Source organism: Lolium perenne, chromosome 3, assembly GCF_019359855.2.
Source record: "Lolium perenne isolate Kyuss_39 chromosome 3, Kyuss_2.0, whole genome shotgun sequence".
NCBI lineage: Eukaryota > Viridiplantae > Streptophyta > Magnoliopsida > Poales > Poaceae > Lolium > Lolium perenne.
The window spans coordinates 178,784,039-178,800,648 of NC_067246.2; the positions used below are offsets into that span (position 1 = coordinate 178,784,039).

At 40.0% G+C, this 16,610-nt stretch overlaps 1 protein-coding gene across 1 annotated transcript; it reads left to right on the top strand.

The window, feature by feature from the left end:
- The first annotated feature begins 8,300 nt into the window (after positions 1–8,300).
- Positions 8,301–8,795, top strand: LOC127339691 (uncharacterized). The gene has a single exon (XM_051365511.1). It carries the CDS (start codon positions 8,301–8,303, stop codon positions 8,793–8,795), a length of 495 nt encoding a protein of 164 aa, XP_051221471.1.
- Positions 8,796–16,610: the final 7,815 nt, after the last annotated feature.

Here is a 16,610-nt window from a genome sequence, read left to right on the forward strand (position 1 = left end):
ATACTCCCTCTGTCTTGATTATAGGGCATGTGCGTATTCATAAATCGTCAATTTGACCAATATAATATAAATTGTATAACACAAAAATTAAATCAGTGAAAAGTAGATCATTCAAACATTCAAATGACATATGTTTTGTAATATATACCTTGTATTATGTTAATCAAATTTATAACTTAAAGATACACGCTGACCTGTAAACCGAAACAGAGAAGTATAACAGTGGCATTCAACTTTGAAGTAGCGGGAAGGGAAACCACACGTGGCTCTTTTGATTTTCTGTACGAGCTATATGCATGGAAATAATACTACAACACTTAACGTGCCATGTTATGATGTGTGCGTCATCATGCATATAAGAACATTTTGTTGATAAGAACAAGACAACGCACATCTAGACCTAGGTAAGGTTACTATTGCCTCTTTTCTAAAATATAATCCTTTTCAAAAAGTTTCCTTCTAAAAAGGCTTATATTTCGAAATGGAGGTAGTATATCATACACACAGGTTCTTATCCAGCTGATGTGACTGTCTTGATGGAAGGAAGATCAAGGGTAGAAGAAATACATAATGTGCTACTTGGACCGGTTCCTAATCCACAATCTACAGTATTTGAATGGAGAGCGGATAATCATAATACTCGCTTCGCCAACAAATTAGGTTGCATTTAACATTTTTTAGTTTTTAAAAATTACGTCATGAATTGTATCTAATGAGCCAGATTACTGCAACATTGCTATGTTCTTCCTCCAGCCTTATCGAGTGGTACTATTATCCATGTATTTTCTGCTAGAAAATTGGGATATTATTTTAATTTCACTAATTGACACTAGTTATAAGTCACGAGAGTAAAACGTTCAGAAGGTTACGAAGTTGCCACGGATAAGCAGATTGGTCACCAACTAGGATAATGTTGACTATCGAGTTGTACGTTAGTGTGGCACTCTGTTATAGCGGGAGTTAAGTCATCTATTTTTCCATATGGATGAAATTCTAGGTCAGCTATTCTGCAAAACAGGCGGGATCATCCGTTTTACCCGCGTCAATGCTTAGTGCCGACTTTGGCCTGCGGCCTGCCGTCGTGTCCGCGAACCCGTCAGAGCCATTGCAGACAGTGGCGGACCTAGAAATAAAATGGAGGGTGGGCACACCTAAAAAATTTGGTGCTAACCCACATGCCGTTTTTCTTTTTCTTTTGGGACCAAATGAATAAGAACATCTCTCATAGATGATTTATAATAGGGCATCCAAAACTAGTGGCGTATAGATTACACATCATCAAAAACTGGAATATAGGGTACATGTGCACGACTACCGCACAAGATGATGTGAGATAGGGCACAATCAGCGACACAAACAGTGACGATGCCTCATCTTCCGCAGGTGGCAATGGCAGTGGGAGCTTGTTCTGGTTGGTGGCAACGTCCCAGGCGTTTTTAGCTTAGATCCGCGGCAACGACCACATTTTGCTTCTTCAACTTCTCGGTGGTGGTCGATGCCGTTTGCCTCTTTCTGCCGTCCATGGTGTTCTGGTGGCCTAGGACGTCAAATCGTGGCGAAAGGCCCAGATGCACACAGGGGCGGGAAGGTGCAGGTGGGCAATTGACGTCTCGCACGCAGGGCGAATTTGTTTCACATCACATTTTTTGGCGATGTATAATTGCATAATGGGGGATTTTGGGTCATCGCCAAAAAAAAGTAATGATAAAAAGTAATTCACAAAATTTCGAGATTATGTAATGATAAAAAGTAATTCACAAAATTTAGGGTGGGCAAGACCCACCCTGCCCACCTTGTGGGTACGGCCATGGTTGCAGACCAGCCTGCAGGTGAAAGTGCATGGAGCCCCTATGTGTGATTTTAGTAATTAATAAAAAATTCTATGGACTAATGGTTGCATTGAGTTATATTTGTAGGAGTTATTTGTAGGCAATGCTTGAACCATATGTTGGCTTCAAGGTTGCAATAAGAAGCAGTTTAAGTAACAAGTATGTCTTGAAGAAGAAGATCAAGTGATCTCTCATGTGTATCTTCAAGATATCAACATAATGAAGAAATAAGAAATGGTATGCAAGTTCAAGATGAGACATATCAAAGAGATCATATGCTTGAAGCTTGTCATTCATATGGTGATCATGGATATATAAAGATGCAACAAATAAGAAGCTCTCCCATAGTGGATTATGGGGGAGCACTCGCAAGACTTCATCAAGCAAGCACAATCAAGAAAAGTGTTCCACCTTGTTGTGGTCAAGATCCTCATCATCAAGACCAAGTGGAATGCGCAAGATTAAGGTTTGGTCTTGATATGATTTATTTCTTACCAGTATCATGGTTTAATTGGGAGACCAGGTTATAGGCTAGTTGCCGCACTATCTAGAGGCTCTCGAGTGAGTAACTTGATTGTATCATTTGGGTTGAGCTTAAAACTTTGCATCATCTTCAACAGACGACCCTAAAAAAACTAACATCAACTTATATGAAAACAAGAACAGAGTAAACTTAGATATATTGAAACCCTACATCATCTGCACGATGGCCAAACCAAAAGAACTACCTTGGAGTCGGCGATAGGTCAGGGACGTCGTCCTCGGGTGCGGACGGTTCGGAAATGGAAACTGGCCCGCTGTTAGACGCACCCTGGAATGAAAGATCCCATGACGTGTGCTTCGATATCATCTTCGTCCTTGTCTCCCGATACACCGTCTGCTCATCGTCAGTAGATCTGGTAGACGATGGGACGACGAAGAAGGAAGAGCCGCGGTGCACTCTTAACGCTGGATGCGTTCTCTCCAGGCGAAAATGTCCAGGCTGAGGAGAGGTATCGCTCCAGTACTCCACGACATCGCCGCCGTCTCCGCAACCGCCGTGTCTCTTCCAGATGGGGGAGAAGAGAGTTAGTGGTGAACTGGGGCCTGAGGATGCTCAGGGCCAGGGGTTGGGTACTGGGTAGTAGTGGGGAGAAAACTGCAGATAGCCCCGGTATAGTTGCACAAAACACATACATATTTTTGCACCTATAACCCCACATTTTGGGGCATTACGTGCATTTCTCTTTAGCAGGGTTTAGGTTTACGATTTTCGGAGCTTTGTGATGTTTTTTTTGCAGGTAATATATGAACTTTTTTCTCATTAGCAGGGTTTAGGGTTACAAGTCGAGGGACTGTGCGTTTAAGTCGATGGGAATGTGCATTGATAACTTGCTTATAGTATGTGTAATAAAAAGTAAAAATAAAAGAATGGCCAGGGAAAGACTTGGAAGGGTCCAGAGCTGCATTTAATCGGATGATGGGATTACAAATTACACCATAGAGTATGTCAACATAAACACAAAATACAATCAAGCACTTAGCATTTACAGAAAGGGCCCTAACTGAAGATTGGAAACGCAAGCAAGTCCCTCTCCGCCAAATAAGATCATATCGTCGCTAGGGCCACCCTAGTCAATCCTCTGAATGAAACAAACCCATAGTTGTCAGCCACCCGCCATTCTAGTCCGAAGAGGAGCCCCCGTCCGAAGAGTCCATGTTTACAACAAAAACTAATTAATTCAGTTCTGCATAAATCGTAATCACCATTAAGATAAACACGAAGATTAAGATAGGTGCATGTACCATAGGTCGATGCGCATCCAAATAGTCAGCTCCGGCCGGCACGACGATGGAAACCATATCGACAACACCCGTTATCGCGTCCTGCAGGCGGTGCCCGACATCGTGCTGCTCTCCGCCATAAAGTTGACTGTATACTTTGAATCACAGGTCTTATGCCACACACACACACCTTGTACTTCGGCCACACGCAAGCTGCCGACCTAACACAATCAACGGTGAGGCTACCGAACACACAGTCCCTCTCCGGAAAGGCTTGCACACATGTGTAAGACAAACACGGTACCATCGTTCCCGTTTAGAAGATGACCGGTCATCTTGGATCCGGCGGTGCCATCACCGATAAAATGAACTCCCTCGCGGAGCCGTATGGGATCATGTCCACACGAATCGAGTGGATTTCTCTGAGGTGGGCGGCAAGCGCTACTGGCGAGGCGGCGAAGTCACAGCTGTCCTCTGTGCAATCGCACGGGCCGTGCGGGTACGCAATCTTGTGGTCGTCGAGCTCGTTGTAGGCGACCATGCTCCCGCACTTGTCGTGGGGCACTCAATCTTCGCTACCATCTCCTGACTCTTCTCACTTGGAAACTCCATCCTCTTGATCTGCTTTGAAGAGTGGGGAGGGGAGGGGTGAGGGGAGTCGTGGGGGCACTCAATCTTCGCTACCACCTCCTGACTCTTCTCACTAGGAAACTCCATCTTCTTGATCTTCTTTGAAGAGCGGGGAGGGGAGGGGTGAGGAGAGAAGAAGGATGGTAGTGGCTTTATTAATTCGAGCCTCACGGTCCCACCAGTTTGGCCGAAGCTAGCTCGAGACATCACGTATATTAATTCTGGCCTCACTTTGAGTGTGTGTATCAAGACTTGAACTAAGATCATTGAAATTTCCATTACCCTCTTACAAATGGTGGGTCTTAAATTTGAAGTAATTTGGATGCAACAAAAAGAACTTCAATAAAATAAAAAATGTGTACTAGCTTGTGTCGTCGTATGAGATATAGATACTATAAAAATAACAAACCTACAGTCCTAAGGTAATTTCAACAAATCAAGTTTGATTTTTTTGCTTCCATGTACATGTTAATTTATTAACATGGCTTTCTACCCCCCCTCTAAAGTGGGGTTGAGTGAAGAAGAAGAAGAAGGATGATATACGTCATAAGATGTCCATTTAGGTGATATGATCATTATTTCTCGAGTTTTGCAATATATGTGGACTTATATTGAATTTTAACCAGTTTTACTCAATTTTGAATTGCATGTTCTTTAAAGTTTGTCACGAGTCTTGGGAGAAAATAGGCAGATGTTACCATGGTAGGTTGTTGTGATCCATGCATGACAAAACTACAAAGAAAGGATCCACCATTTGTACGAATGGAGAAGCCGGTGAATTGGGGTGAACTAGTCATCCTAATACATGTGGTATAGTGCAAACCAATTAGTCCCAATGATTCTTGCGGACATGTGGCGATGTATTTTTTTTGTGAAAACACCCTTAGACATTTTTTATGTTACATGTCACATTGTTATTGATTAACCCAGTCGTGCCCAGCTAGGTAAAGCAATAACAAGGTCACATGTAACTTCGAAATGTTTTTTTTTGAAAAATGCATCCACATGTGTCTGTGCCATAATCACTGGGATTACCTAGCTTTGCACAATACAACAAGTATTAGCATTACTTCACCCATTTCGCAAGAATTGGGACTAATTTCCACCTACCTAAAAACTTCTAGAACTAGCTGTGTATTTAGCTCTTATTATTAGAGATGTATCTCGTGTTAAGGAAACTTTATTGAAATTTAACAAGGAAATACTTCTCTTCCTGGAATGTGCATAATCAGATGGCGTGTTTATGATGGTCGGTCTAGGAGTATATAGCTAGGTAGTAGATAGCCTAGTAGACCAAGTTTTAGAGAGAGAGAGAGGATTTGTAACGTGTGAGGTTTGAGTGGATGGAAAATTCCCTCCGAAACAAGTGCAATGCAATCCTAAGGATTCAGCCATATGAATCAAAAGGTGCACATAGAAAAATTCATATAATGATGACAATCCTTCAAAATTCCTATAGGATTTCACTGGATCAAAGAATTAACCTGCACAAATTACTCGTTTTATCTGTCTTTTACACAAAACACCAACTATACATATAATGATTTGTAGCATAGAGGTCCAAATCTGATATTTAGTAGTTTAACCCCTTCAATTTATCTTGTAACACTGCATTTACTTTTATATATTATATCAAACTTTCCCATATTATGTATGTTGTAATTTTTCAGCTACTATATTTTTTAACTTTTAAGAAAATTTTGAAAATTTCATCAAATTCGCCTGAATTTAAGAAAACTGATAACTCTTAGATCTAATCTAAATTGTTTGAAACTTCCGCATATCGATATTTTTTTTAGCATGGATGCCACATCACCATTGATGTTTGGGCCACAATTGTTAGATTTATTATTAAGCAGCTTAATTAAAATCCTAGATATGGACCTCTCCACACAGACTATATATATATAGTTTGTGTTTTGTTTAAAAGACACGTAAAGTGATTAACCACTGCCACTGGCCTCTCCTAATTTTCTACTTCTTGTTTTTTAACTAGTTTTCTAAAATTTCAGAAAAATAGTTTTTTGAATATTTTGTATTTTATAGATTTGTTTGATTTTTTGAATTCTAAATTCCATTTTGTTGAAATTTAGGTATTTTTATTTCCTTTTATAATTTAAAAACTTTAATTATATTTTGATATATTTTTTAAAAAGTGTTCTTTTAAAAAAATAGAAAAATGTGGATTTCCTCGAAATTTTAATTTTGTTTTAAATTTATTTCCTTTTTTTACATTTTCTAAAATTTTCAATTTTATTGGATTTTTTTTAAATTTCCTTTGAATTTTTTTTGGCTTAAGGGGTTTGATATGATACTAATATTAATAGGAACTATAATAGCATAAGGCAGCTCAATTAAATAGAACTTAGAAGTTAAGCGCGTTTGGGTTTGAGCAATTTGTGGATGTGTGACCTAGTGGGAATTAAGTCATCATTTCATTGACCCCACCCCACCGACCCCTCCAGCCGACCCTACACCACGACACCTTTCATAGACCCCACACACCACCAAACTCTCGACGATCCCACCCCATCCTCCGTCGACCACACACCCCACAATGTGAAACTTTCAAAAAAAGGGAATCTCCAAAAAATGATGTGAACCTTTTGAAAAAAAGAAGTGAACTTCCTCCAAAAAATGAACTTTCAAAAAATGTAATGAACTTTGAAAAAAAATGAAGTGAACTTCCCAAAAAATTGAGTGAACTTCCAAATAAATGAAGTGAATGAACTTCTAAAAATAATAAGTGAACTTCAAAAAATATAAATGAACTTCCAAAAAAAATATAAAGTGAACTTCGAAATTATGGACAGAACTTTTAGAAAATGAATTAAACTTCCAATATAGTAAAGTGAACTTATTCCAAAAATGAAGTGATTTTTTTTTTAAAAAATGTGAACTTCCTGAAAAATGGAGTGAACTTTCCATAGAGTGTTGGCGGAGGTGAGTTAATTTGTCGGTTGAGTGAGCGAGTCGGGTTTAGAATATCTTTAGTTAGCGAGGGCCAGGTTTGTAGAATCAATAGCTATTCTACAACCTCTCAGGGGGTTGTAGTATAGTACCACCCTATATATATAATTAATATCCATTCTACGACCTCTTGGTTTATTTTTAGGGTTTATGGTTTAGGGTTTAGGTAATTTAGGGTTACTTTTAGTATCGTGTTGCTAAGGATTTGAACCAATGTTTGATTTACAAGTCTGATACCACGTGGAATTGTTATTGCATGCATGATCTACATGGTATGTAAGATTAAACCAACAGATCAATCTGTAAGTGGAAGGGAAATCTATATATTCAGCTAAAGTCCCGACCCATCCGATTTCATCGTGATTCGGTGCACAACAGTTGCAGGTTGGATTGCATATGAGTTTTTTTGGGGGTTGCAAGTGGGGGGTTCACATGTGAGACTTTATCACTTGCAAATGGGAATGCAACTAAAAAAAATGCTCCCACTTTAACCAGAGTTTATTTTCGGTTGAAAATGGGAATATGCAATGGTTTCAACGTGTGCCAAAATCTCGTGAAGTGGAACGGCTGGACGACCAAATATTAATATATATAACTGTTGCTCGGTGGAAACATGTTTGCATGCATGTGGGGTGGAGAACGAAACAAACTGACCTATGCATGTTAATTTGCATGCAGGTGATGCGGTGGAAAACGAAGCAAATGGAAATGCAACTAAGAAAAATGCTCCCACTTATTTTCACCATAGGGAATAACATGCGTTTGGAGAGTAATTTGAGGAGGGTTACTTCTTCAAATTAAATAAATGCGCATAGCTTAGGAAGATTTTTTTATCCTCCAATGAGAAATTGTGTTGGTGGTGATTTAAAACTAGCCTTTTAATTGAAGGAGGGAGTACCAAATTTCCATTCATTCTTCCGCATCCATCTACTCTCTTGCTCACTCATTCCGCATCGATCCCCCTCCCCCCCACACACTCAGCAGCTCTACCTCCCACGCATGGACGACTAGAACCATACGGAGACCAATCACATCACTGCCCATGGCTCCACGACTCTGGAAGTTGTCTACACCAATGAGGAAGATACTGTGGAGCAAATCCTAGACATGTATGAGAAATGGCTCGAGAAGGAGAAGAACATGTTCTTTGGACTCGACCTTGAGTACACCCCACGTAGGACGTGCAAGCGACAAGAGATGGCCGTCGTGCAAATCACCATGCGGCATCACATTCTCGTGTACCACTACAACAGTTCCTTCAAACATTGTCCGGCTCTGAACAATTTTTTTGAGCACAAAGGGATTACTTTCGCAAGCGTTGACACCAGGAACGACAAGGTCATGCTTTCCCGTACCAAGATGCATATTCTAGAGCTGTACCACGTCGACATCCAAGATATATTGAAGAGCTGGGTAGGAATGGCTGACCTAGCAGAGGCCATCATCGACGGGTCCTATGAGAACATGAAGACAAAGTTCTCATCTGACACGCACGACTTATGGGAGACTAAGCTACCCTCCCCGATGCACCTCGAGTACGCAACAAAAGACGGGTACGTGAGCTACGAGTTGTACCGTAGGATCCTTGCCCTCGAGTTGTAATTATATGGAAATATAAGTGTATGTGTGTCTATTCTACGGTGACCACTAGTACGAGTATGTCAATTTCATGTGAAGGAACTGGTCCAGAATGTAATTTAGAAAACTATGTATGGAGCTTTCAGAAATACTCATGGAGATCATGGGTATGCGAAAAAACGTACAATACTACTCTAGGTGACCATTCGATTGGTAAAATTCTCATGCTAATTCGCATCAGATCCTTACCACTACTACTACGGTCAAGAAATGGTCAAACACACGCGCAAACACGAGCAAGAACATTAGTACATCAACTGCACAACGGGCCATTAATGTATCATCTCCTCTCGGGCAGAGCAGATATGGTAGGGGTCACATCAGAGTGGACAACTTGAGAAGATACGGGAGGGTTCACGTCGGAGTGGAGAACTTGAGCAGCTACGCTAATGCAGAGCCTCTTTGACAGACCATGCGTAGCAATCTCGGGAACATGCGCACCATGAGGCGTGTGAGATGCACACTTTCAAGTTCATCCGGTGAACAAACTTTTTGGAAGATCGAGGGAAGAAATAATCAGCCTAATTATTACAGACATAATAAATGTTTGACAAAAAATTATTAGTATTTTTTTATTAATTCATAATGCACACCACAGACATTATACACATTCGATAATACAACAAGTCTTCGGTCGGTCCGGAGGATAGGTGAAGAGTATATTGGTATCAAAATTTGATTCTACAACTTCAGCTACAGTTTACTCATCCAACCCACCGGAGAGAAAATCAAATAAGAGAGCTCTTAGCAAGTGAGCTCTCAGACGGTTATCACCCCAGATACGGGCTGTGGATGCTTTTTCGGAAGGTATGTATTTTTCGTGCACTGTCACCAAAGTCTAATAATTCAATTGTCCAGAGATCCGTCAATCTTGTGCGGCCAGCCAACAACAATGTGTCGCCTGCGCTTCTTCCCTAATAAATCTTGTGCAGATGATGTTTGACGAACTGTATTCAGAATTGTAAAGTATGAGCGTTCATAATACCAAATTCATATATAGTACACACTACTTAATATGTCTCTTGTGCTCCGTTAGGGCTGAGGCGTTGGAGAGTGGAAAAACAGAAAAACTTGCTACGTAGTAGTACATAGTTTAGCACATCCACTCATACGACCCAATACATACACAAAATTAAAAATGAGACGGCTCCAAGCTTAGACTCATTTCTTCTACTCGTAGTAGTACATACACCGTAGTAGTTTATATTTTCTTAGTTGTTGTAGCCATCGAATTTTTTCAAAATATAACCATCGACTTTATTTTAAATCTTGCATACCAAAAGTTCAATGCCATCATGATTTACTAGTCATGGAGTAAGCCATCAGAAGAGAAAACGGTGGCGGACATTGTAATCTAGATAGTTCTTTGGCTCGACGGAAGTTGCAGGAGTAGTATATGTACCTTTGAGTATCCGGAGTCGCTGATACGTCTCAAACGTATCTATAATTTCTTATGTTCCATGCTAGTTTTATGACAATACCTACATGTTTTGCTTACACTTTATAATGATTTTATGCATTTTCCGGAACTAACCTATTAACAAGATGCCGAAGTGCCAGTTCCTGTTTTCTGCTGTTTTTGGTTTCAGAAATTCTACACAGAAAATATTCTCGGAATTGGAACCCACGAAGACGGAAGTCAATATTTTGCCGAGACGGACCCGGAGAGCCAGAGAAGGGCCGGAGGGGGGCCAAGGGGGCCCCACACCATGGGGGGCGCGGGTCCCACCCTGGCCGCGCGCCATGTGGTGAGGGCGCCCTGGGACCCCTCCGAGGCCGCCCTTCCGCCTATATATTCTTCCAGAACCGAAAACCCTAGAACAATTGACGAAACTCCATAAAGACTCCAGGGACGCCACCGCCATCACGAAACTCCGTTTCAGGGGACAGAAGTCTCTGTTCCGGCACGCCGCCGGGACGGGGAATTGCCCCCGGAGTCATCTCCATCAACACCACCGCCATTTTCATCACCGTTGCTGTCTCCCATGATGAGGAGGGAGTAGTTCTCCCCCGAGGCTGAGGGCTCTACCGGTAGCTATGTGGTTCATCTCTCTCTCTCTCCCGTGATGTGATCTTTATATGATCATGAGCTTTGTATCACTATTAATGTATGTGTTACTCTAGTGATGTTATTAAAGTAGTCTATTCCTCCTCCATGATGTAATGTTGACAGTGTGTGCATCATGTAGTACTTGGCGTAGGTTATGATTGTAATCTCTTGTAGATTATGAAGTTAACTATTACTATGATAGTATTGATGCGATCTATTCCCCCTTTCATAGCTATTGTTGACAGTGTGTATGCTATGTTAGTACTCGGTCTAAATTGCAGCGGTCTATTATGCACTCTAGAGGTTACTTTAATATGAACTCCGAATGTTGTGGAGCTTGTTTACTCCGGCTTGAGGTGTGCTTTTGTAGCCCTACACAATGAATGATGTTTGTTATCCAACAAGAGAGTGTAGAAAGTAGCATTTATTTATTCAGTTATGTGATCAATGTTGAGAGTGTCCACTAGTGAAAGTATGATCCCTAGGCCTTGTTTCTAAGTATTGAAACACCATTTTCAACAAGTTCTGCTACATGTTTGCTTGCTGCCATCTTTATTTCAGATTGCAATTACTACTTACAATCATCCATATTACTTGTATTTCACTATCTCTTCGCCGAACAAGTGCACCTATACATCTGACAAGTGTATTAGGCGTGTTGGAGACACAAGAGACTTCTTGTATCGTAATTGCAGGGTTGCTTGAGAGGGATATATTTGACCTCTACCTCCCTGAGTTCGATAAACCTTGGGTGATTCACTTAAGGGAAACTTGCTGCTGTTCTACAAACATCTGCTCTTGGAGGCCCAACACTGTCTACAGGAATAGAAGCGTGCGTAGACATCAAGCTATTTTCTGGCGCCGTTGCCAGGGAGGTAAGGTAAAAGGTATTCACATCCTCCGACTACTAAGCTATTTCCTAGCACTGTTGCCGGTGTGTGAGTGCTCGAAGCTATTTCCTTTAGATTCTGCAATTATATCTTTTTGTTTCTTGTTTTTATTTTCACTTGTTAGGCTTAATAGAAAACAACAAAAAAATTAGAGATCTTTATGAAATTTATATTGAATTAGGACATGAGGTGTTTGAAGAGAAAATTAAAAAACCTATGAAACTTTATATGCATGCTAATGGCAATTTTATTAGTATGAATGCTTTGAACACCATTGTTGCTAATGCTATGGAAAATTCTAAGCTTGGGGAAGCTGGTTTTGATGAGCATGATATTTTTAGTCCCCCAAGCATGGAGGAGAAAATTTTCTTTGATGATACTTTGCCTCCCATTTATGATGATTATAATGATAGTGGTATTTTGGTGCCACCTACTATGGAGGATAAAGTTTATTATGATTATACCATGCCTGCAATTTATGATGATTACAATGATGGTTGTGGTAGTTTTACTCCCACTATTACTAATAAAATTGATTATGCTTATGTGGAGAGTAATGATACTTTTATGCATGTGAATAAGAATGCTTTATGTGATAGTTGTATTGTTGAGTTTGTTCATGATGACATTGGAAATTATTATGAGAGAGGAAAATATGGTTGTAGAAATTTTCATGGTACTAAAACACCTCTCTACATGCTGAAATTTTTGAAGTTACTCGTGTTTTATCTTCCGATGCTTGTCACTTTGATCTTCATGAATTTATTTGTGTACAAGATTCCTATGCATAGGAAGCAGGTTAGGCTTAAATTTGTTTCATACTTGCTTTTTGATGCTCTCTTTGCTTCAATTCTCATCCTTATGTGAGCATCATTAAAATTACTGAGCCCATCTTAATGGCTATAAAGAAAGCGCTTGTTGGGTGATAACCCATGTTTTTATTTTTCTACTGTTTGGTTGTGTCTTGGAAGTTGTTACTACTGTAGCAACCTCTCCTTATCTTTATTTTATTGCATTGTTGTGCCAAGTAAAGTTTTTGATAATAAGGTTGATACTAGATTTGGATTACTGCACAGAAACAGATTTCTTGCTGTTACGAATTTGAGTAGGTCTCTCTGTAGGTAACTCATAAAAATCAGCGAAAATTCATGAATGATCCTCAGATATGTACGCAACTTTCATTCAATTTGAGCTTCTTCATCTGAGCATGTTAAGTGCCTATAAAAAATTCGTCTTTACGGACTGTTCTGTTTTGACAGATTCTGCCTTTTATTTCGCATTGCCTCTTTTGCTATGTTGAATGGATTTCTTTGTTCTATTAACTTTCAGTAGCTTTGAGCAATGTCCAGAAGTGTTAAGAATGATTTTGTCACCTCTGAATATGTGAATTTTTTATTATGCACTAACCCTCTAATGAGTTTGTTTTGAGTTTGGTGTGGAGGAAGTTTTCAAGGGTCAAGAGAGGAGGATGATATATGATCAAGAAGAGTGAAAAGTCTAAGCTTGGGGATACCTCCGTGGTTCATCCCTGCATATTTCAAGAAGACTCAAGCGTCTAAGCTTGGGGATGCCCAAGGCATCCCCATTTTCATCAACAACTTATCAGGTCACCTCTAGTGAAACTATATTTTTATTCGGTCACATCTTATGTGCTTTACTTGGAGCGTCTGTGTGTTTTTTATTTTCGTTTTGTTATTTTCATTCTCTGAATAAAATTCATGCTTGTGTGGGAGAGAGACACGCTTCGCTCGTTCATATGAACACTGGTGTTCTTAGCTTTACTTTTAATGTTCATGGCGAAGGTTGAAACTGCTTCGTTCATTGTTATTTGGTTGGAAACAGAAAATGCTTCATGTGGTAATTGGTATATTTTCTTGAATAATTTGATACTTGGCAATTGTTTTGCTCAATAGATCATGTTTAAGCTCTTGCACCATGTACTTTGCACCCATTAATGAAGAACTACCATAGAGCTTGTTGAAATTTGGTTTGCATGATTGGTCTCTCTAAAGTCTAGATATTTTCTGGTGAGGTGTTTGAACAACAAGGAAGACAGTGTAGAGTCTTATAATGCTTGCAATATGTTCTTATGTAAGTTTTGCTGTACCGGTTCATACTTGTGTTTGCTTCAAACAACCTTGCTAGCCAAAGCCTTGTACTGAGAGGGAATACTTCTCGTGCATCCAAATCCTTGAGCCAAAAACTATGCCATTTGTGCCCACCATACCTACCTACTACATGGTATTTCTCTGCCATTCCAAAGTAAATTACTTGAGTGCTACCTTTAAAATTTCATTCCTTGTTTTTGCAATATATAGCTCATGGGAAAATAGCCTTAAAAACTATTGTGGTAAAGAATATGTAGCTTATGTATCTTATTTCTTATAAGTTGCTTGTTGAGCGGTAACCATGTTTCTGGGGACGCCATCAACTATTACACCTTTGTTGAATATCATGTGAGTTGCTATGCATGTTCGTCTTGTCTGAAGTAAGGGTGATTTATCATGATCAAATGGTTTGAGTATGCATATTGTTAGAGAAGAACATTGGGACACTAACCAAAGCCATGTATCATGGTGGAAGTTTCAGTTTGGACATCAATCCTCAATTTCTTATGAGAATATTATCTGTTGTTGAATGCTTATGCATTAAAGAGGAGTCCATTATCTGTTTTCTATGTTGTCCCGGTATGGATGTCCTTAGTTGAGATCTATCAAAAACGAGAAATCAAATGCGATCTATCTCCTTGGACCTTTGTACAGGCGGCATAGAGGTACCCCTTTGTGACACTTGGTTGAAACCTATGCTATGCAATGATAATCCATGTAAATCCAAGCTAATTAGGACAAGGTGCAATCACTATTGGTATTCTATGCATGAGGCTTGCAACTTATAGGATGTCTTATGCATAACACATATGAATTATTACTACCGTTGACAAAATTGTTTCCATGTTTTCAAAATAAAAAGCTCTAGCACATAAGTAATCCCTGCTTCCCTCTGCGAAGGGCCTTTCTTCTACTTTATGTTGAGTCAGTTTACCTACTCCTTTCTATCTTAGAAGCAAACACTTGTGTCAACTGTGTGATTGATTCCTACATACACTTATTTGCATTCATCATATTACTTTGTGTTGACAATTATCCATGAGATATACATGTTGAAGTTGAAAGCAACCACTGAAACTTATATCTTCCTTTGTGTTGCTTCAAAACTTTCTAGTAAGAATCTATTGCTTTATGAGTTAACTCCTATGCAAGTCTTATTGATGCTTGTCTTGAAAGTACTATTCATGAAAAGTCTTTGCTAGATGATTCAGTTGTTTAGTCATTTTCTTTACCATTGCTTTGAATCACTTCATTCATCTTATATGCTTTACAATAGTATTGATCAAGATTATGATAGTAGCATGTCACTTCAGAAATTATCCTTGTTATCGTTTACCTACTCGAGGGCGAGTAGGAACTAAGCTTGGGGATGCTTGATATATCTCAAACGTATCTATAATTTCTTATGTTCCATGCTAGTTTTATGACAATACCTACATGTTTTGCTTACACTTTATAATGATTTTATGCATTTTCCAAAACTAACCTATTAACAAGATGCCGAAGTGCCAGTTCATGTTTTCTGCTATTTTTGGTTTCAGAAACTCTACACAGGAAATATTCTCGGAATTGGACCCCACGAAGACGGAAGTCAATATTTTGCCGAGACGGACCCGGAGAGCCAGAGAAGGGCCGGAGGGGGGCCATGGGGGCCCCACACCATAGGGGGGCGCGGGTCCCACCCTGGCCGTGCCGCCATGTGGTGAGGGCGCCCTGGGACCCCTCCGAGGCCGCCCTTCCGCCTATATATTCTTCCAGAACCGAAAACCCTAGAACAATTGACGAAACTCCAGAAAGACTCCAGGGACGCCGCTGCCATCGTGAAACTCCGTTTCGGGGGACAGAAGTCTCTGTTCCGGCACGCCGCCGGGACGGGGAATCGCCCCCGGAGTCATCTCCATCGACACCACCGCCATCTTCATCGTCGTTGCTGTCTCCCATGATGAGGAGGGAGTAGTTCTCCCCCGAGGCTGAGGGCTCTACCGGTAGCTATGTGGTTCATCTCTCTCTCCCATGATGTGATCTTTATGTGATCATGAGTTTTGTATCACTATTAATCTATGTGCTACTCTAGTGATGTTATTAAAGTAGTCTATTCCTCCTCCATGATGTAATGTTGACAATGTGTGCATCATGTAGTACTTGGCATAGGTTATGATTGTAATCTCTTGTAGATTATGAAGTCAACTATTACTATGATAGTATTGATGCGATCTATTCCCCCTTTCATAGCTATTGTTGACAGTGTGTATGCTATGTTAGTACTCGGTCTAAATTGCAGCGGTCTATTATGCACTCTAGAGGTTACTTTAATATGAACTCCGAATGTTGTGGAGCTTGTTTACTCCGGCTTGAGGTGTGCTTTTGTAGCCCTACACAATGAATGGTGTTTGTTATCCAACAAGAGAGTGTAGAAAGTAGCATTTATTTATTCAGTTATGTGATCAATGTTGAGAGTGTCCACTAGTGAAAGTATGATCCCTAGGACTTGTTTCTAAGTATTGAAACACCGTTTCCAACAAGTTTTGCTACATGTTTGCTCGCTGCCATCTTTATTTCAGATTGCAATTACTACTTACAATCATCCATATTACTTGTATTTCACTATCTCTTCGCCGAACTAGTGCACATATACATCTGACAAGTATATCAGGTGTGTTGGGGACACAAGAGACTTCTTGTATCGTAATTGCAGGGTTGCTTGAGAGGGATATCTTTGACCTCTACCTCC

Excerpts from the sequence above, each read along its gene's own strand:
- LOC127339691 (XM_051365511.1), top strand. The coding sequence starts at position 8,301 with ATGTATGAGAAATGGCTCGAGAAGGAGAAGAACATGTTCTTTGGACTC.